The 21715-nt window shown below is 41.9% G+C and overlaps 2 protein-coding genes across 10 annotated transcripts in view; one reads left to right on the top strand and one right to left on the bottom strand.

Annotated features, from left to right (window-relative positions):
* SPG11 (SPG11 vesicle trafficking associated, spatacsin) overlaps positions 1–10937 on the bottom strand; it is a 42052-nt gene extending 31115 nt beyond the window's left edge. For all 6 annotated transcript variants that reach the window (XR_012624903.1, XR_012624904.1, XM_074837759.1 and 3 more), the window contains exons 1-13: positions 10659–10937; positions 9446–9630; positions 8417–8644; positions 7431–7629; positions 6729–6866; positions 5511–5974; positions 5122–5267; positions 3890–4022; positions 3362–3517; positions 1919–2097; positions 1577–1753; positions 1046–1117; positions 484–611 (exon numbers count right to left, since the gene is read on the bottom strand). Coding sequence is in view for 4 of the 6 variants with exons in the window: in XM_074837759.1 (XP_074693860.1) it covers positions 484–611; positions 1046–1117; positions 1577–1753; positions 1919–2097; positions 3362–3517; positions 3890–4022; positions 5122–5267; positions 5511–5974; positions 6729–6866; positions 7431–7629; positions 8417–8644; positions 9446–9630; positions 10659–10870 (2417 nt within the window). In the remaining 2 variants the exon portion in view is untranslated. The remainder of the gene's footprint in view (positions 1–483; positions 612–1045; positions 1118–1576; positions 1754–1918; positions 2098–3361; positions 3518–3889; positions 4023–5121; positions 5268–5510; positions 5975–6728; positions 6867–7430; positions 7630–8416; positions 8645–9445; positions 9631–10658) is intronic.
* A 644-nt stretch (positions 10938–11581) lies between these two features.
* Positions 11582–21050, top strand: CIAO2A (cytosolic iron-sulfur assembly component 2A). Of its 4 annotated transcripts, XR_012624831.1 has the most exons (6): positions 11582–11817; positions 15690–15851; positions 16369–16436; positions 17602–17651; positions 19430–19475; positions 20577–20617. XR_012624831.1 is itself a non-coding variant. In XM_074837327.1 (5 exons), exons 1-5 carry the CDS (start codon positions 11691–11693, stop codon positions 20672–20674), a joined length of 486 nt encoding a protein of 161 aa, XP_074693428.1. In that variant the 5' UTR covers positions 11582–11690; the 3' UTR covers positions 20675–21050. The 4 variants fall into 4 exon arrangements, 2 of the variants coding, with proteins under 2 accessions (XP_074693428.1, XP_074693429.1); XR_012624832.1 differs by lacking the exon at positions 20577–20617 and having other exon boundaries at positions 15690–15854; positions 16379–16436; positions 19430–19447; XM_074837327.1 differs by lacking the exon at positions 16369–16436 and having other exon boundaries at positions 15690–15854; positions 20577–21050.
* The last annotated feature ends 665 nt before the right edge of the window (positions 21051–21715 follow it).

Consider the following 21715-nt stretch of genomic DNA (forward strand, 5'->3'; position numbering starts at 1 on the left):
GAATTACCTCATTTTTCCAAAACTGACATAGCAAATAATAAGTATTGTAACATTTTCACAATTAGTTAACTGTAAAATGATTTTTCTAGGTTACTTAAGTTTGCTATATTATGAATATCATAGATCAAAACCAGAGCAAACATTCCACCTGAATATATTTCATCTGATTAATAAATGTAGTAAGACCATTTGTTATTAAAAGTACTTCATTTATGGTGATGATGACATGAACAGAAGACCTCTGTTACACCGACAATAGTACATCATGACAGTCTGGAAAGAACACGACAGCAATTGTTACATTAATGAGAACAGTAATCAGTTCCCACACTGTCTCTTATTTCTGCAATCAAAGACCAGTGTGAAGTTAATGAAATTACAGGAGACTGTTAGCGCAGTAAATCATATGGAATGTAGAAGCTAGCATAGTTTAAATCCTATTAACGTTATGAATTAATAATTAAAACTGATAACCCACATTACCTGGAAAGAGATTGAATCTCTTTATTTTCTTGGAAGGATTCCGAGTAAAAGCTTTCAACCTGATGCACAAAGTCTATCATTTTCTTCTCTTTTTCAGAAAAATAATTTTCTTCTTGTAAAACTTTCACCTTTAATTCAAATTAAAGTATTACCTCCAATTACATTTTTTTTATCTACTCATAATATATTAAAGTTGTAAATGATCCTGCAAGTGTAAAGAGTTAACCAACTGTAGGAAAAAACGGTGGAAACATTGAGGTCAATACACTTAAATTACAAGAGGGCCAGGAGTTCACACTGTGTGCAAGCAGATGAGAACTAGACCAGAGCCAGCACTAAGAGATGACATTTTAACCCGTTTTTACTTTAACTGCAAATACAAAAGAACATTGGCATGTCAATGACATGTTTCAGCAACTGCATTGCAAGGATGCAGGGACAAAGCCTGCTTGGTCCCATTCTGAGGGTCTGTGCAATACAATGCTTTCTCTCAGCGTAAATACACATCAGACTTCAGACCTAAGAGGATCAGCTAGACAAAAAAAGCCTTTTCTACACTTACCAACAAATCTCGTACATGTTTATCAACTGTGTAGAAACATATCTTATGCAATTCCTCCTTCACATCAAAGCCCTAACAGAAAAGAAGATACTCATTGTATGCAAACAGTACAAATGCAGCTGTACATTGATAGAACAAATGCACCTGCTTTCTTCCCAAAGCACACAACCTTTTACAAGCGTGCTCGTCATATTCACTTCACCAGCTACTACAGATGTCATAATAACCCAGGGATCTGTGTGATGTCTCCATATAATATCTGCACCCTTTAATAACCGACTTGCCAGAATCATCATTACACTCTGCTGATCATGACATCAGCCAATACACATTCATAACGAGGCTCCCTCAGCATTCTGAATCAAAGCAGCTCTTTAAAACAAGTTCATTTTCACCGTAATACATGTATGTGGTAGAATCGACACATCTGTCAAGACACCTAAATGCTCCCCATACTCCTACCATTCATTTATTGCGTTAGTCATAAAGAAGTGCTAAGAACTATCAGCATGTTTACTGAACACCTCTCACCATATTTCGTAGAAGTTCTGAGGCCTCTCTGGTATTGTCCTTCAGAAGACGGTCATAGACCAGATTCAAACCTGTTTGGATAAACTCTTGAAGACTTTGAGCAGGATGCTGATGCATTCGGAAGAAAGCCTGGGCCTCTGGCATTTTGTTGCTTAAGATGGCCTCAGCAATGACTTCCTAGAAGGGGGGAAAAAATGAAACAAACTGATCTCAGTAATCTTCAGTGTTACTATCTTTATAACCCTTATATTGATTTCTTCCCCCAATAAAGACATTTGCATATTAATAATTTCCTTAAATATATTTCATAGGAATAGAACAAAATGGATTACTCATTTTTACCTCTGGTGTCAGTTTTTCCCACATGTGGCTTTCTTCTAATGAAGGTAGGTCTTCATCAAGATCACTATCTGTGTGTACCGTGTTTATTTGTGGTCGAGGATATCTTCTCAGAAATTTTCTAAGTTTAATAATGTAATCAGTTAAAATATCTGCACTCTTCTGCAGGAATTCATCAGGTTCTGTCAAGAGAATACAAGGTATCAGTTAAACACAAATTAACAATACAGCATCTTCAGCGTTGAATTTCAATGTTGAATGAATTCTCCTAATAAACAGAACATCAGCTCTGTATTGCACTTTGACGTGTACAGGTACTGATACTGTCCACCACTGCCAGCAAACTGTCAGGATGTAGTCACAATCCTACCAGTGCTCCACAGAGGTTCCCCTGTCCTCACTGATGTGCTTTCCCCTTCATGGACAAGTAAATGAGAACTGAAATTTTTTATTAATCCAACCAATCATTAGTCAGGTAAGTTGCATTTAAAATGCAGGGGCCTTTAAACATAATATTCATGTAGTAAGAAACAAAGACTACTAAAAATCATGTGGAATAAAATGATTAAGAATAACAGTTAATGGTCTGCACCTTTTACCATCAGAACGTGCATGGCCTGTTGGTCCACAGACTAAAAACCACCACCGAGAGCAATTCAGACCCACGCGGCAGGACAGCACACTGAACGTTGGGACACGTCACCCCACTCTCCACAGTTTTCTCTAGCAAAACAAAATTGTCCTCTGGAATTCTGTCATTTTAATACTTCACTAGTATTCCAGCTCTTACTCTATTCTTGTACCTTTTAGGCTGTAGTTCAAAGGGCAATATTCCAGGACCTTTGCCAGCGTACACAGTCACGCACTCCCACACCCAGTCTGCAGCCCCCATCAGACACCGCTTTTTGCTTCTGTGCCACCCCTCGTGTTATACTGGGATGGTGACTGTGTCACCACACAGTAGATCGGACTGGGAAGTGCTCCAGATGAAAAATAATCTGGCAGGTTATTTTTTCAGCTGTATCAGTTTCTTAAACTAGTCTATTCCATTTCACAACCACACAAATATTTGTGCCGGAATATTTCAAGTGGCAGCACTGAGAAAAGAACAAGCAGCTGAGGGCTCAACTCAAGCCACTTTACTGCACAACCACCAAGTGTCCGGCAATAGCCTGCAAGTCCCATTCTGCCATTCCTATGCATCCCAGAATGATCCTGTCGACAGGATCCCGTCTGATCTGACAGCCTGACCATAGCTGTCTGAGCTAACACAGATACTGTATTCAGATTAATTTCTCATGTTTCCCCTTAAATAACATCTTTCATTCAGTTAACTCTAGCACTTTTTTTGTTAATTATAGGCTTTTAATTAAAAGAATTAGTTGTTACTTACCTAAACAACGACACATTACTTTACTACCTACAATTCAAAATGAGTAATCTTACCCTCTGTGTGTACAAAAATCTCTTCAAGTTGCTTGCTAAGAAAAGTCAACGTCAGGTTTAGCAGTTGCTCAGAAAAGTGTTTACTGTGAGGCTCCATATCATTTTCTTTGATTGCTGAGCAAAGCAAGTTTAAAGCTGGCCTCAGCTCTTCCAAATCTGCAATATTTACAGTAAAAGTTAAACTGTCTGCATTCTACCAAATGACTGATCACATAAATTTAAAGTTTACATTAAAAGTTATAAAGTATGCTACAAAAATCTTCTAAAATGTGTCAAGCAATATACATAACATGCTTTGCCTTCACATCAAAATGCTTAAAATAGGTATGCCAATATCAGAACACAACAAAAAACCCCACACATCATGCATCATTTCTCTCTTACTTTCCAGAAGTAGAGAAGATGCAATATAGCATCATCCAAACATACAAGACCACAGGCAATTCAATCTGTTTTTACAAGCACAAAGCCCTCAACAGAAAGGCAATTAAATTTAAACCTCCACATAGCTGAAAGTATTTTACTTACTTTTCAGGTAAGACTGGGATGCACTATCAGTAGACTCTTCAGGTCCAGAGCAGGGTGCAGACAGATTGAAAAGACTTTCTTTGCTTTTTAAAAATAAGTCTACTGTGTCTAGCTGACGATTTTCCAAGCCTGCCTAGACAGACATGCAGTAGAACAATTATGCATGTATTCTAAAAATAGATATTGTATGCTTACTGCGAATATTTTTACTTCATACTCAGTAACAAAGTACACATGCAGAAAAAAAAGAAAAAAGTACAAAGTACACATGCAGAAAAAAAGAAGAAATTTAATCTATGTCTGTAACACCTGTAGCCTGAAAAAACAAGGTGACCTGTTCAGTACCTGCCATGCTCCTTTAACAGGCTTTGCAGAAACCCTGCCCTGTATCTTCAGATGTTAATTCAGCAATTTATTAGAGTTTGATTTGGGATATAACATAAGTACTGTGAGAATCAGGATTTTGAATAAGCTTACAGCAACTGAAAATTGCTGTGACCCTCCCTCCCATCAATTCACTTTCCACCACACCCTTCAAATAAAACCAAAAGAACCCTACTAAATGTCTTCATCGAAGCTCCCTCCTTCCAAACACAACAGAAAACACAGACTGAGTGTACCGAATGGACAGACTGTTACAGAGTCCCACACTTCCGGAACAGTATTTTTTTTTTTAAACAAGGATCTCTGCCATCTAAAAGTAGAACTAGAGCACTGGAAAACTGCAGAGACACAAGGAGATTTGTTTTGTGATCTGGTACATTAAAAATATTTTATCACCTATTGTTAAGGGATACCAAGCAACATTTGGTAGTTTTAGTGTCTCCTCTTGGCTTTACAAGAGTGGGATGATAAAAACAAAAATCTAGTTCCAAGGATTTATTTTGATATTTGACATTTTGCAAGAGGACAAAAACTGCAGTGGGAATTGGCAAGAATGCTTTTGGGTCCAATTAAGAGGGAGCTTTGAGCACTGCTTAGTTTAAAATTTATTTATTTGTTTTTTAAAATGTGTGTTAACTTTGTTGCTGTATTTCTTCTTTTGGGTTACTCACCTGGGTTATCTGGATTTCCTATTGGTTATTTAATACCTAAACCACTACTTTTTGCCCCTAGGTTACTGAGCCACATTCTTACTTGTGTCTAAGAACACCATTAACATTGCTAAACTGCAGTAATTACTTTAAAGAAGTATTTTTGTTATCTGTAAGACATGAAACAGATTCCTTTACCTCTAGCGCGTGTATCGGAATTGAACATCGTTCCCATCCATTGAGATGACAAACAGAATCTACAACTCCAGCGCTGCCATAAATCATCAATCTATTCAAAAACTCTTCTTGAGTTAAACCAAACAGAACTAAGGAGAGACCGTGCTCTAAACAAAAGAATAAAACCATAATTAAAAATATATAAGGAAGTTGCAACACAGCAACATTTCCATCCGCTGTCTCTCATCCAAAATAACGACGTAAAGCTGCACTGGCTCCGTTTGAATTTCACCTCAGCAAGAATGCATTAGAAACGAGCCAACAGCAGCCAGGCAGACAGGAAAGAACACTACCAAAAAAAAGTTTTTTCAGAAAGCTACATCAGAACAATTATATAAACCCCCCCTCACCTGTCAAAAGTAGACACAATGGCACCTCTTCACTGCAATCCACATAAACACTGTTTTTGCCAAAGTGGTAATATGTCACATCTTGCGACTCAAAATCCCAGAGAGCAAGAGTCAATCCTTTGTCATTTGTTAGTACCACAAACAGGGCTTTAACACCAGTCACCAGTTTACACTCCAGTTTCACCACTTCCTGTGGTGCTTCTAAGGGGATTTGTTTCCATTGCTGTCCTGCATTGCTGAGGTTTGTACCATCGCTTTGTGACGGTTTGGAAGGGACCCACGTAACAGCCCGTGGAACAAAAGCCACCATCTTCTCAGAATTTTCATAGATTTCAGGATCATGATTTTCAAGATGAGTGAAAAACTGATACCAAGGTAAATTCAAGTCATTCACCAAATCTGGAGAACCTGGTCGTCTTCTCCTTACTCTATCACACAGCGAGGATAAGTGTGCCTTCCAGGACCTGGGTGAAGAAAGAAGTTACCTGTAATACCAGGTATTACTCCAAGAACAATGCAGATAAATAAATTTTTTAGGTTTCCTCAATTAAATAATATGCATTTTAAGCTTACAGATTCCACCCAGCATCTTGCATTTTAACCTTAACATGGCCTGTTTATTTCTATTTAATACTGTTTGTAGCCAAGTTGAATGATCACAGCTGCACTAGCTGACAATGTCCATGAAGCTGAGCATTTTTAGTAGGAAATCTTCTTTTCCTTACAGAAAATGCCCCCATCAATTTAAAAAAAGGTAGAATGAAATGAATTCCAGAATTATTTATTACATTTACATCAAGTTATAATTAGCATATTTTATTAGTATTAACACCTTAGTATTAATACCTCTAATACTAAGGGTCACAACACAATTAAAATGTTTTACATGAACACAAAATATTTTGAAATCTAAATGCACTCATCTGCACGAAACACACAACAAACTGTACAGTACTTGAACACAAAAATCTGTCAGTACTGCTTCAAACTAAAGGTAACACCCTAAACACTAATTACTATTTGGAAGCTGTTCAATGACATGTAAAGTTGTCTCAGCCCATTTCCTAACATCATCCTAATAATCAAAAGATTTAAAGCAGAATGAGCTGATTTTACCTGCCACAACTACAATTTAAAAAATCCAAACAGCAGTTTATTAATCAATGATCTAAAGGAGACAAAACCCAGCCTGTTTTAGAAAGTGTTTGCATTATGTACCTGTCTGTGCGGAAAGGCAGTGACAAAAGCTCCATGCTATAGTCAGAACTAGCAAGGTCATCCTCATCGAGTCCTTCAGGAGGCTTCACCGGAAGATTTTCAGAATCTCGCTTACAGAGCAAATGCCCGGGGAACTGTCTGTAAAGAAATAAATATTAAATTTCACCTCCCTCAGATGATTTAAGACTTTTTTCCTCCATGTTTAACTCCTCCAGGAGCCATCAGGGAAGCAGCTTTCTCCCAGATTAACAGCATTCACAAAAACGTATCCAGGTAAGTCACCAAAACCCAACGCTATTTCCTTTGTGGTGAACAACACCTCTAATTACAACCCAGTCCTAATTTATCAAGCAAAATCAATAAGATTGTATCAGAATATTTAACAATCCTATACCCTACAGTATTTCTAAAAGGTGCTACCACCACTGGCACTAATTGGCAGCACGTCTTCCTAGGAAAAAAAAAAAAAAAGAAGTTCAATACAAACTTTTTCTATTTGTTAACGTGACAGAGCATCAACTGGAGCAAATAATAATGAATGATCTTTAAACAAATATGAAATTTCCGCTCTACCACAGAGCCAGAACTCCAAATAAAAAGCTGACAGCATCTAAAGTATTATAGGACCAAGATTAGGCACTTTTTAATGTTAGTTGTACTCCAAAGGAAGGTTGTTTTTTTTTAATTCTGCTGCAAACATACCTGAAGTACATGTTCAGATCCACAGCGATGGCATAGTTGGAAGAACTGATGATCACAGCAACACTGAGGTCATGCGACACCTTCACCGCCGTGAGTGGCGATGTGATAGCTGGACTCCTGTCCCCGTCCTGCACCTCTCCCTGGCAGAGCGCCATGCTGACGTTTGCCAGATTCGCACCATCAAAAGTGTCAAATATGTCTTTAAACAGCATCAAAGAAAACACCAGGCCTCAGACTGTCCAAACACCAAGAAATTACACACAAGGGAAAGATGGTGACTTCCTGTTAATTTTGTGGTCCAAGCCAATCTCTGCACAACAAAACATTTAGAATTATTTTACAAGAGCATTCTAAGCTCGGCTAGGATCAAGGGTGAACTGTGCTAGGTGCTGTACCAACACGCAGCTTGTGCCATCTCAGAAGAGGTAATGTATACTTAGAAGCAAACTGGGACAAATATATATTGGCAGTTATATAATTAAGAGGAAAAAGTAACCTGACTTAATTGCATTTTTTTACATATGTGTCAGAAAAAATTGACAAAGAGTAGGCTAAAGTTGAGCCCCTTGCGGAACAGTCTGCCAGGTCTGAGCTCCTGTTCATCACACCACAGAAGACAGCTATCTGGTTTCCAAGCTGTGATTCCCTGCACAGCTGTAGATAATTTCTAAAGGATCTAATTAAGAAAGACTAGTGACAGTAGACTTAAGCCTGTTATACACGGACCCATATATCAAAACCAGTGAAAACCATTACTTCTGTGTGAAACAGATTTCCAGTGGCATGTTGAGAATCTGCATTTGATACACAACTATGGCATTTTTTTCTACATTAATTAGCATTTTGCTACACAACCCCTTTATTGAAAGCATCTCCAGAACAGACACTTGATGTCTTTCAAGACATTTCTGGTTAACCCTGACAGAAAATGACTTTGTTCTTCCAGATCATTTACACTGAGAGCTTGCCTCTACTGCAAAGGATACAAATCCAGCCAGAACTATCTAACAGAAACAGGATCCCCCTGCAGAAGTGTGTATCCATTATTCTTTCCAAAACTTGCGGAGGCAAATCAAGGGTAAAGCAGTCACAGGTCTCTAAGGGCGAATCATTTCCAGGAAAGGTAAGATGCACAACAACAAACTTATTGAGCAGAAGTATGCATTTGTTGTTTCCAAAGGACAGTATCCTCAAAGAGAAAATTGAAGACAGACCTGTAAATTTAAAGATATTTTAGGATTATAGCAATCTGGTACTTTTGATGTGTAAAGATATCTCAAGAAAATTACAGCTCAAATTCATTGCCTCTGCTATCATCTTAATAAAAGTTGGGATTGGGGGAGGGGGGGGGCTTGTTTTGTTTTAAATCTCACTTCCTATGTCAGGAGCACCGATTTCAGAACAGTTGCCTAAAACAGTGCAGGCTTTTTAAGTGGACAATACTATGAAGAACACAAAAAAATCATCACAAAATAGTATTTCAGTCAGCACTGAAAATAAAAGCTACAATCTTTTGAAATAAAAATACTTTAGCAATGGAGACTGTTTAAGAACATGTAGAACATCAAAGGTCTGGGTGCTGCACAGACTGTGCATTCTACGTACGCTACATTTGCTAATTATAGAACATAAGGTTAAACACATAATTAGTCCTTGCAGGATTAGTGAGGAGCCCTACCATGTTGTCTTCCCATCAGCTCCAATATTAAAGGGATAGTCTGAGATAGCAGGGTTGCATGAATATGTTTTATTAAAGTTTATTTTTAACTTTGTATCATCCAAACACCTTACCCTACAACAGTTTAATTCCCTCTCACAATATCATGTTCGAACACAGAAATGTCACTATTATTTTTCAAGTTCATTAACAGTGCTACTGATCACTTTAAATCAGTGTAAAAGTATTTGATGCTTCCCTAGTGTTCAATCCCACTGCCTCGATTTGTTTCACCAGGTGAAGCAGAATTAAACCCATAATAATTTAAAATATGGAATACACATTGAAATTTACTCACTAATGTTTTTAGCTTCAACAAGCTGTTTAAGTGTATCTTCCTTACAACTGTGCAGGGAAATCGGGTTGTATTTTCCATCTTCTATAGTCAATTCATAGACAAACAGTTCATGACTTTTACTAAGAGCCAGTATTTTTGTCTTGTCTGCTTGCAGATCACCATCTTCTGTGTTCTCCCACACAAAGCTGAAGATACACAATCAGTATGTTTATTGACCTTATTCTCTTTCCACATTTCACACACTGAACAATTCTGGAAGTGTACCAATGACAGACAGTATAATTTAATCTTTTGCAGTAAAGATTCTGATGCTGCCCTGTCCCTCCCCAATTCTAGAACATATTTCATCCCTAACAAGAGACTGCAACGCAAGACAGCACTTAAGGAATCCCTACTTCTCTTCCTCTCAATACAGGGGTTTTCTAGCCTTGTGTTTCTTCCCTTTAGTCATCCATGACACGTGCCATGTCAGCGATCCTCTGCGTCAGGGCTTCTTTTTGGAAGAGGAACATCTGCACTGTGAGCTAGGGAGAAGCAGAGTATATTGCCCATTTCTGTATGTTTTGCCTTCCTGTTGCTCAGGCTGAGAAACTCTTCAGGTGTCCGTCCCCACGCATGCTCTGGCATGGAGGGGGAGTAGGCAGAGGAGACAGCTAGAAGGCCACTTGGGAGGGTGCAGAGTGAAACATGAGACCAGAGCACCATAACAGCATTGGTTCTGCTTGACACTGCAGAGTGCTGGTTTTGACTCAGTATTAAAAGCTACTAAAGGAGATGAAAAACGTCTTGTGATTGCTGAACGTCATGCACAAGAGCTCACCCCTGACCAGCAGACAAGGAAGTCAAGCAGTCAGAGCACTACAAAATTTTAAGACAGCAACTCGATAAAACTAGGCAAGTTTTCTGGTTTTCTTGTTTGTTTCTTGATCTGCTGTAACGAATGCACCCACAACTACACAAATAAGCAGATAAAAGTCAACGTTCCCTCTGGCAATGGGATTTAAAGTGGAGAGGATCCCATTTCAAGTCAGGGTTTGAAAGTCCCCCTCAGTCTCCTGCAGCTTTCAGGGCCTGCCCTCGCCTGTGCACGACTGCTGCCTTTCGGGGAGCCCCTTCAGCCCCTGGGGCCCGCCCGGCGCCTCTCACCAAAGCAGAGCGACGCCGGGGGTCCCCTCCCGGCCTCCCCTTCCTCTGCTCGCCCCCCGCCACTTACTCAGCCCAGGCTCCCGGGAGGACGCTGCCCCGGGCCCGGCCGCCTCCGCCCGGCACCAGGGACTCCAGGTAGATCCCACCAGGGGCCAGGAGGCTGCCCAGAGCGTCCTGGCCCCTGCTCAGCCGGACCCAGGCTGCGTCCCGCAGGGAGCCCTGCGCCTCCCCCGAGAGGGCCGCCAGCAGTACGCGCAGCTCCCGCTTCGTCCCCGCCATCCTCCTCAGAGAGGGCCGCCACCCCCGGCCTAGCAGCCGCCCGCGCCCCGGCCCGCCGCCATCTTGGGCGGGGCGGCTCTTCCTTCCGGTCAGCTGACAGCGCTGACTAGTGCCCTGGCGCGACTACAACTCCCAGCAGGCCGCGCGGCCAGGCGCAATGCACGCCGGGAGCTGGAGTCTCCGTGACCAGCGGCGGCGGGCGGGGACCGGGCGGACGGCACCTCCGCTCCCCGCGGCCGGTGAGACCGAGGTAGGGGACAGCCTCGGGGGGGGCCTGTTCTGTTTATCTGAGCCCCTGAGGACACGGTTCTGCGCTCAGCCGAACCGTCTGAAGAAGCTCAAAACCTACAGCAAACCTACACCTCATTCCCATCATCCAACCCGCGCCTCATCCTATTAAACCTTGCAGCTCTAGCTTGGAAAGTGAAGCGTCACGGCTCCCTCCCCCACTCTCCTTTAGACGCTTAGTTCCTACCGTTACTTGGAAAATGTGGGGTTTTTTGGGGCAAAGCCCGGCAGAGCGGGGGTGTCTGTGTGTGCGCGGCCGGGCCTACCGGCGCCATGGGAGCTCCGCAGAGACCCCGCGCAGCAGCAGCGAAATCCCGCCAAAGCTGAGGAAACAATTAACCACCCCCCGCCCCTCTCCGGGGCGGAGCATCCGCCACACGACCCCGCCCGCAAACCAGCCGCAACCTGTCCCCGCCTCTGGGCGGAGCTTCGGCCACCTTGGCCCCGCCCCGCGAGGAAGTTCCCGCTGGCGGCGGCGGCGGACGGTGGCCGCGAGGGTCCCGTTCGCGCTCTCCCATGGCGGAGCGGGAGGATGTCGCTGGTGTTGGGGCTGCTGTCGCACACGCTGAGCAGGGTGCTGTGGTACTCCGGGCTGCGTAGGGGCTGCCATGCCCCCCGGAACCAGGCCATGGAGCAGGACAAGGCGCTCGAGGTTTACGGTGACTGGCGTGGGGCTGGTTGGGGGTTCAAGGGTCGTCCCTCGGGGAGGCCTGGGCTCGGGGGTCCGTGGGGCGAGGGCGGTGAGGGGCCTGCGAGGGCCTGTGGGGCGGGGTTGTGAGGGAGCGTGGGGCGGGGGCTCTGTGAGGGGCCCTGGGGGCCGTTGGTGCTGTGCCCTTGGGGTGGTGGGGGGAGCCAGGCCCTGCCCAGCCGTTGTGGGGTGCGAGAGCAGTGTCCTGGGGTTGAGTGTGTGGGAACATCCCTCCCTGAAGGGCTGCAGTGAGGATGGCTGCTCTCGGTGTGGGGCAGGAAGGAAATATATTTGGCTTCCTTGAGAAGGGGAGTCGCTGCCAGGGGTGTGGGGCAGGGAGGGGTTACCTTGGGATGCTGGAGAGTCCAGGAAGTGTTGAGGGAAGGGTGAGGGCCTGTCCTGGGTGCCTCCTAGCTTCCCCCAACCCCACCGCCAGCCCCAGGCTGTGTCTAGAGGTGGGGTGGATGCTGTGACCTTGGGATGGGGCGTGTGCCATGGGCACTGTTAGGATCCTGAGCAAGGAGTGTGCTGAGAGAACTGTCTTAACACACCCCTTGACTGGGGGATGCTGCTGCTTCCCAGCTCCCGAGTGTGGGAAAGGGGCTGGGCTGCTGCTGGGCTTACTCAGTCCCTGCCTTGGGGGAGTTACCTTAGTGTTTCATCACCTTAGAAGAGGAGCTGGACACCTGGAAAGGCAAGTAATTCCAGAAAGGTCAGCCAGTTAGTCCAGCAAAATGGAGATTTCTGTTACTGAATGAATTTTTTGTAAAATGTGAAGAGGTTTCACCTCTGCATGTGCTGCATGTAGCATCTTAGAGGATTCCAAAAACATTGTCAAGCTTCAAGGCACTGTTATTTTGTGGGCAGTTAGGAGTAGTGTGAGGATTTTATGCAGGACTGCACACAGTTTTATTTAAAAAGAATAAAAGAGGAAACGATGTCAAACAAACTCAATTTTAAAACTTGAGTGATGTTTAAATATAGGTACTTCAAAACATCAGTGGTTCTAAGTAATAATTTAGGTTATGAACCTCGAGTATGTAAGTAGTCCTGCTGATTTCAGTTCATAAGTTATGCTTGTGCGTGATCTTTGCTGAATGAAAGCATCTGTCTGTGTAAAATTTAGATTTAAAAGACCAGAGGCATCCATGAAGAACTGCTGAACTAATATCAACTTCAGTGTTCCTCTCGCTGCTTGGTGAAGTGATTGATTTCCTCGAGGGCCTTTTCACATAGAGGAGAAAATTTAAAAGTAGAGGAAGAAATGTATCAGAAATTACAAGGAAATGTGTATGTGAAGATACTTGCGTTGTATGTATATGTGAAGTAGTTTCTTGTTTGGCTAGACTTCAGCAGGTGGCTAAGACTTTAGACAAAAAGTGATACTAGAACCAGAACAATGGAAAAAAGGTGAAAATAGTTTTTACTGGTCTGATGAGACAATCTGTTTGCTGGTAAACATCTATTAAAGCTAGACAGTTTGCTTGTTACCATCGGGGTTGGACTCGATGATCCCAAGGGTCTTTTCCAACCTGAATGATTCTGTGATAATGATCTTTAATGTAATTGAGGGAACAGTTATCAGTTCTTTGGGAACACAGAACAAACATGGAATGGGCTGCCCAGGGAGGTGGTGGAGTCCCCATCCCTGGAGGTGTTTAAGAGTAGGGTCGACATAGCGCTGAGAGATATGGTGTAGATGGGAACTGGCAGTGCTAGGTTAATGGTTGGACTAGATGATCTTCAAGGTCCTTTCCAACCTAGTTGATTCTGTGATTCTGTAAAACAGCCTTGTGACATCTACTGTGTCTTGTAGGTTTGTAACTCAGCAGCATCACATCCTTATGATGTAGATGGAGAAAGAGAAGCTGATGCAAGCAGTTGTCTGCTTCCCTGGAAGTCAGGGAATGGGGCTCAGTTCTCTCATTAATCCTCAGTTTTGTGTTAGGGTATGAGTGATGACAGCTTACTTTGGAAAACGTTTCCCAGCCCTGCTGAAAGGATTGCGTAGGTCTTGAGAGCAATGTGAGTAGCCCTTGCAGGAGGGGAGAGGTTCTGCGAAGGTGAGGTGAGTACCAGGAGTGAAAGCTTGTACAACTGTACAAATACAAGTCTTATCCTTGCTCACGGGTCAGAGGCTTTAGGGAATGGCTGTGACTTCAGGCATACCCTTCTCGGACGGATGGAGTCCAGACAGACACGAACAACTGTTCCTGCCCGCTGGCTGCCTGCTTCCTTCCTGCCTGGAGTAATGTGGCCATGGGAGTGCCCTGTGGTGCGATGCCTGTGATCCCCGCAGAGGCCGGGCCTATCAGCTTAGTGGCAGGAATGCCCCGAAAGCGGCTTTGCAGCTCCCAAGAGCTGGGTGGGTCTGTCTGTACCTGAAGATAGACTGAAGTAGTTTGTGGTGGTGAAGGCTGGTGTCACATTTGCTTTAGCAATACAGTTAGCTATTGTAGTAGAGCTACTGGTAGGGCTACACTAAAAATAAAATTGCTGTAGCTAACTAAAAATACCTAGCTATTCTTTCTTTTAACCTGTTTTTTTCTTAAACTGATCTTAACCTGTATCCCTTTAGTTACCTTATTTATACCAGAAATGCTTGTACTTGCATTTCTAAGAGGCAAACAACTGCATACAAGGCAGAAGTGAGTGTGAGGCGACAGCTGGGAACTTCCTAGGTTTGACCTTTGCTGTCAGAATTAGTGTTTCTTCAAGTTATGCTGCGTACGTGGCACCGATGTGAATGGGCTAGAGATCTCATTGCAGAGAGTCACAGAGTGGGTTGGGTTGGAAGGGACCTTAAAGCCCATCCACTGCCACCCTCCTGCCCCGGGCAGGGACACCTTCCACTAGCCCAGGTTGCCCAAGGCCCCGTCCAACCTGGCCTTGAACACTGCCAGGGAGGGGGCAGCCACAGCTTCTCTGGGCAACCTGTGCCAGTGTCTGACCACCCTCATTTGCCTCATTGCCTTTCCTTCTGTGCTGCATCACTCAGCAAACACACTGAAATGCAGAGACTTATTTTTTTCAGGCTCTTAAGAAATTTACTGAATTCAGATACTCTATTGTGCATTATTTTTGGGTGTCCTGTAATCAAATATTGTAGCTTTTGAATACTACTTTAAAACCTTTTGCTCTATGAAAAAGCAACAATAACTGTAACTCTGTTTCATTGTATGGTGGAAGCTCCTTAAGCTAATCCAGAGCACAGTGCTGCTATAAAAGGCAATGCTGCTTATCATTTTCTGTACAGCTATATTAAACCTAGTTGATCCCCACATTTTACAAGCGAAGGAGGTGACCATTGATACAGATAAATATGGACTAGTGTGTTATTTTTGTATTGGCTTTCCTTAAGGTGGCTTCAGAATCTTATCTGTGAGGCCCAGGCTGGGAAGTGGAGAGAAGATGAGAAGGAAATCTGTCTTGTCTTGTTAATAAGTTAGATTTTGAAAAACCCAAAAGGCGAGCAAACCTATCCGAAATACTACATCAACGTGTATCTTTTGGATAGGCTAATATTAAATGACCTGTAGTTCTGAAGGTAATACATATCCTTCAATAGGCATGTTTTGATTTCTATTTATTATGATGGGATTGTAAAGATAATAGCAAGTTTAGAACTGGAATGTGAAAAATATGTGCACAGTGAACAACAAACGCCTCAGCTTGCCTAGTTCTGAAGCAACTCGTGAGATAATGTATCACTGATATTTACAGCTCTGTCTTTTCTGAAGAGGGGCAAAATAAACAGTGCTGGGAAGATGGATTGTAATAAAAGTACCTTTTATTAAATTCAGGAAAGCTACTTTATTGTTGGCCACTTGTCTTCTGCTTTAGATATAATCCGTACTATCCGGGACCCAGAGAAACCTAATACTTTAGAAGAACTGGAAGTGGTAACGGAAAGCTGTGTTGAAGTGCAAGAGATAGGTGAAGATGAATATCTGGTCATCATCAGGTTTACACCAACAGTACCTCATTGCTCTTTGGCTACTCTCATTGGTAAGATTTCTATTTCGTCTGTAACAATGAGTGTCAAGTTAGGTTTAGGTTGTCTGAGTAACACCAGTCTTAGTTAAAATTCAGTATTGCTTTGACAGCAGTTTGACTGGGAGTTTAATCTTGAGAACCCTACTGGCAATGCAAACAAACAAAACCCAGAAGAAATGTGGGGACATCCATCTGTTTTTATCAAGTTAGGGAAACTCTTCAAAGAGAAGCTCTGAAAAATCTACTGGGAAGTGGTACAGAATTCCTTCTTTATACTCTCCAGCTTATTTTAGTAATGTTAAATTGAAAATTTGTCAGGTCTTAAATTAAAAAAAAATGTTAAAACTCTGATTGTCTCCCTTATCTTTCCCTTACCGTATGGGCTGTTCTTCATTCCCACACGCGTTCAAAAAACCCCACGTGCAATCTAAGAATACCAAAAAAAGTTCTGAACTGTTAGGAGTTTGAAAGCAATTAAGTTGAATGAGAATCTACACTGGCTTATTTTGCTTTTTTTTTTCATTATTTGTGGTGAGATTCCATCTGAAAAATCACGTCTGAGATCTCTGAAATGATTTGTTTAAATCTACCAAGGTTAGCAACCCTTACCATTATGTATCAATACTAACATTTCTCAGTCTGTTTTAAAGATTTAAGGGAAAATAAGTCTTTAATTTAATTTAATGAAGAAGTACATGTATTTATGCCCAAAAAAAGCTTTGGAGCTTTATGTAGAAAGTAAAGTATAGGTAGTAAAGCATTAGCATGCCAAACAGTAATGATTTGTGGTTTGACCCTGTTAGGAACATCAGTGGGTTAAGGCTCAGACCTGAGGATCAGTGATGTACAGGTCAAATCTTAAACTTCCTGCTAATCATGTTCTCAGCACTTAAATGTCAGCCAGGTCTTTGATCTCTGATTGTGCGGTCGTTATCAGTATTGTGTGACCCCGAAGCACAGTTCCTCAGGCTCTTACAGGAAAGGGTTATGGTAACTGTTCTAAATAGTTGGGTAGTATATGTAAGAATATAGTAAACAGGTCGTTTTTTTCCAGACTTCGTTGTCTGTACAGAGTACTCCAAGCTGGTAGTTCTTCTGGGGAGTATTTTCTGTTGCTGGCTCTTCCCACTGCTGCTGGCTCAGCCTGAGGACGACCTGGGGCTGCAGTATGGCTTTGTCCGCGCGTAGCTCATCGCAAAGCCAGGCCTTGTGGGGAAACCGTGATGGGCTAGTGGTGGGGGTGTCCCCAAACTTGGATCTCGCTCCCAGAGATGAACCACAACGCTCCTCTGCTCAGGCTGTACGTTACGCATTAAATAGTGAAGTTATGAGCTTGAATCGCCCCCGAGTCATTGCAGGCTTGTGCTCTTCAAGCAATTTATGTTGTTATGTTAGAAAACAAACCAAGCATTCTTATCAGTGCAGATGCAGCCACAGTGACAGCTGGGAAGCACTATCAAAAATATAGAAGAAAGCTGGAAATGGAGGAATTTGTCTGTATTTAATGTTTCTAGGAGGTGTTTAGAGACCAGAGACCTCCTAAACTCATAAGGCAGGTATGAGCTTAAGTGAGAAGCTACGTCCAAAGGGTCAAGCCACACATTATTTAGTCTCCTCCGTGGCTTGTGCTGCTCAGAATACAAAAGGAGAAGGTTGTCAATTATACTGGTGTTTTTTGATTGTTAAATATGGATTCTCTGGAAAATGCACCTCAAACCTTGAATTTTACAAGGAAATCTTCTCTGTTTTCTTTAAACAGGCCTTTGTTTAAGAATAAAACTTCAGAGGTGTTTGCCTTTTAGACATAAGGTAAAGTATCTGTTCTGGAACTTGCTCTAAACTACACGAATGTATGCCCCGTTCTCTCTAAAAGAGTCTGTGCTGCAGGATCAAGTAACTTGCAAGCTGAGATTAAGAATGGAATCTTTTTAAAGCTTTGCCTATGGAGGGAGTGAATGTTGCAGTACAGCGTAGCACCCGAAGGGGTCTGTGCATAACTGTGGGTCTTCCTTTCCTTTACAAAAGACCATGTTTTGCGACACTTCCGAAATACTCTGTTTCAAGGGATTTCCTCACCAGCTGTCATTTGGGTTCTGGCTTGGTGGAAGAGAGGGTGTTCTCAAATCCGGTGTTACAAAGAATCGAGGTCATACTCTTGCCTCGAGGAAAATGAATTTGGCCTTCTGCAATATTTCAATATATCTAAGCATCATAAATATAAAATATTAATAGTTACTGACTCTGTACCATTTGGAATATCTGAGAGTTGTCACCCTCTGTGAGTGAGCAGCCCTGCAAGCAACAGAACTTCTCTGCTGTCCGTTAGAAACCGATTAAGGGAAGTTCCACTACTTTATGCAGGCATCATCTAGGAAGTAAAAGCTTCAGAAGAAGTTCATTAGAGTTTAGAAGAACTGCAGAATTCAAAACTGGAACTGCATTGAGGAAATCTCTTTATGACCTGTGCCTTAGGGGCTGTGGTAAAGATGGCATATGGGCCTGGCCCTGGTCAATATACTGTCCCTGACAGGCGTCAGCCCTGACTGTGCTGCTGGAATGTAAGAAACTACATAGGAAACAGGGGGTTAATATATCCTGAAAGTAAGTTGTTTGGGTCTTATCAGGAACTAAGAGTAGACCTTTAATGTCAAACACAGTCTTTTATAGACCTGTAGAAACTTGCCCAAAATAATTTAAAGTATGAATTAATTAACTGTGGATTTCTGGTGTTGATTTTGTTGTTTTGTTTTTATAGTTGCTAGCTTCATCTTTCCAGTAAAACAGTGTAAAGTGAGACTTGTGTTTCTAGAAGATTAGGTAGGCAGTGATTTGTTATGCTGGACACATGGTAACAAACAGGTTTAGCTTCAGCAAGGTAAGGTAAAAGGCATAGGATTTGTTTACTTGGTTTTCCTTTGGTACATCAGTTTTATGAGATCTCCTTGCAGTTCAGTGGGTGTGAGGGTTTTGTTGTTTTTCCCAGGCCTGTTAAATGCATGAAGGTGATTTAGGTCTGTTTAGGTTCTAGTCTTACAACCTGTTCCTATGCAGCAAATAGGTACAGCATTACACTACCATTTTCAAATAGAATGTATGTGGTTCTCATCATTGAGGAAAACTTTTTAGGAATATCTTATTAGGAATCTCTTCCTAAGGATGTCTTTTCAAGAGTGCTTAGCTTTTGAAAGTGACACTTGCAATTCTGGTGGCTTTTAAACAAATTGTTCCTGAATTGTGGCCTGCAGAGAACTTGTTGAGAAAGTAGTGCCAATTCTCCAGTGCCAGTTAGTAGCCTAACTGCAATTAGTTTTTCACAAGAGCAGTTGATATTTGTGGGGAATGAATGCCTCCACAATTTTGAAGAAAGATTACTGGGGCCTCCTGAAATGGAGGAGGAGACTGTCTTGCGATGGTGTTGCAGTGATGTCTAAGATCAGCTCTTGTCATTGATCTCTTTTCTTGTCTGTGAACGTTTTTAGAAGTATGAATTACACACGTTGTATATGTACTGTACAATGTTTTTCTTCCAGTAATGAATATATTCAAGTGATGATGTATGCATTTAACATTAATGATCTCTCCTCTAGCTGGAAATCTACATATCTGAAGGCACACATTCCACTGAAGAAGACAGTAAGTAGAGCTTATGAACGAGTGCTGCTTCAGACTGTGTGCTTGTGTTCTTTTGAGAAGTCCTTTCCTTCCCCTGCCTTACTGTCCGTTTTCAGAAATGAATACACCGTTAAACCTTTAAAATGAAACATGCAGTTGAGGCTGTTTCAAAAGCTGTATTGGTACTGTGAACATATGCTGCTGCTGCTTGTTGGTTTGTTTTTTTAAACAACAGAAAAACCCCAGGGTTCTTGCAGGTGTTGTGTTTAGTGTTAAGTTGTGTTTATAACAAAAGAAGTTGTTACTGTGCTGCTGAATAATTAACATGAAGTTCATGACTGGTTGATCTCACTACCTTAACATCATCATAACAAAAATATATGTTTCTCAGTCAAAGTTTAAAATAAAACTTGCAGGACATGGAAATTCTTCCAGAGCTACAGCCAGTCACTCTCTTAAACAGCTGTCAAAGCCTTTGTCCAGGCACTGTCCCAGGTTTTTTTGTTCTTAAGCATCAGGTTCCTTTGTATGGGGAAAATCAGTTCTTTTGATTAAATGACTAGAAGTTGAACCTGGATAACTTGGGCTACTAATTTGACACAAATCTCACACTTGATTTTTAAGACATGTCATTAGAGCACCTTACATTCTTTTCCTAAACTAGAAAAGGAACAAAAATGTTTGGTTTCTGATGGTTGGTTTTTGTGACTGAGCTTTCATTTGCTCTCTTCCCCATTTTCTATTAATCCTCTGCCCTTTGACTGCTGGCTCTTGAGCACCCTTGTATTCTTCTTGTCTTGTCCTTCTATTGTGTCTGGCACAACCTCCTTATTCCAGGCCATGCAGCTTAAATGTCTGCCTGTGCAGTGCTTTATCAGCTATTGTACAGATGGCAGCTTTGGATATTATGCAAATAATATCTTCCACCTAAAGAGAAAACTGAAAAGTTGGCACAATGTGCTGTTACTGTAGGTTTTCTCAGTCTTTGAGCTGGCCATTCGGGAGGTTTGGAAGATCTTTGCTGCACTGTGATAACTTGCATTTGTGGTGTTACTGATGCAGTATGTGTGAAGTACCGCTGAAAACTCCTTCTGACTTTACTTTTGGTGTGATGTTTTGCAGTCAACAAGCAAATCAATGACAAAGAGAGAGTAGCAGCTGCGATGGAGAATCCAAACTTGCGTGAAATTGTGGAGCAGTGTGTTATGGAGCCTGACTAGTAGCTAAAATACCCACAGAGTTATCATTTTGATACATTTCTTAAAATATCTTTGTTTAAAAAAAAGAAAATAATAATAATCAAGGCCTTGGGTTTAATACTTGAGTTCTTTTTATCTTCCACATGTTTTTTAAAGGAAATTGTTTATAAAATAGATTTAAATTATGATTAATTAGTCTCTAAAATAAAGTGAGGTGTATAGTGTTAAGAGTTTGTAATTTCTGGTGTCCAGAGAAATATTTTATGATTAAAATCAAAACAATGCATACATATTGCCTTCTGATAGACATTGTGATATGAATTCAGTTTTGCAAGTTAAATTTCTACATTGTTTCAATCACTGCACTGTAAAAATAAAACAGATTCTTGTATTGAAATGCTGCTTTCTGAGTTCAGAAATTTTCTCTTTTTTTTCTCCTTTAAGCTTAGGTTTAGATTTCTGTTAGAGAAGGAAATGGTTCATTCAACTTCTTTGTTGTGATAAACACATTAAAGCTGAAATGAATTCAGAAAAAGAATTCAGAACCAAGGGACTGGACTAGAACAAGGTAGATTTTTTTTTTTTTTTTTTTTTTTTTTTTTTTACTGGGACACTATTCCTGCTAAATATTTGCACTTTTTTTCCCTGTTAAGTAGATGGTTTCTGATTCTGGAGGCTTTGCTTTGTAATTACCCCGAGGGTAAGATTTTCCTATGGACAAGATCTCTCCAGTTTGATGCTTTTTCTTCTGACTTACCTGCAATGTGGAAGGTGGGAGCATCCCACAGCCCCTTTGTTCCTCTGGTTCCCACTGTCCTGTTTCTTTTTGCTGCTCCCTCACTAATCCTACCGGGGCCAGCCATAATGTTGCCAGCCGTCACTGGAGAAGTTCCCTGGGGTTAGTTTACACCACAGCTGTGGATTTGACCATGGATTTACCTTTCCCTGGGGAACTGGGCAGCTATTCCTCGCTCAGCTGTCTTTCTCCCAGCGGCAGGGATGTTCAGGATCTTCTCCGCAGCTGCGGGGGGGCCTTGGTGGTGAATGTGCAGAGGGGGGAGG

This window comes from Strix aluco, chromosome 12 (assembly GCF_031877795.1).
Source record: "Strix aluco isolate bStrAlu1 chromosome 12, bStrAlu1.hap1, whole genome shotgun sequence".
Classification (NCBI taxonomy): Eukaryota; Metazoa; Chordata; class Aves; order Strigiformes; family Strigidae; genus Strix; species Strix aluco.

Bases quoted from the DNA above. Each gene is read 5' to 3' on its own strand.
- CIAO2A (XM_074837327.1), top strand. From the start codon at position 11,691: ATGTCGCTGGTGTTGGGGCTGCTGTCGCACACGCTGAGCAGGGTGCTG. The intron at 15,855-17,601 runs GTAAGATTTCTA...TTCTTTAAACAG, and splicing joins CTCTTTGGCTACTCTCATTG to GCCTTTGTTTAAGAATAAAA. The intron at 19,476-20,576 runs GTAAGTAGAGCT...GATGTTTTGCAG, and splicing joins ACATTCCACTGAAGAAGACA to TCAACAAGCAAATCAATGAC.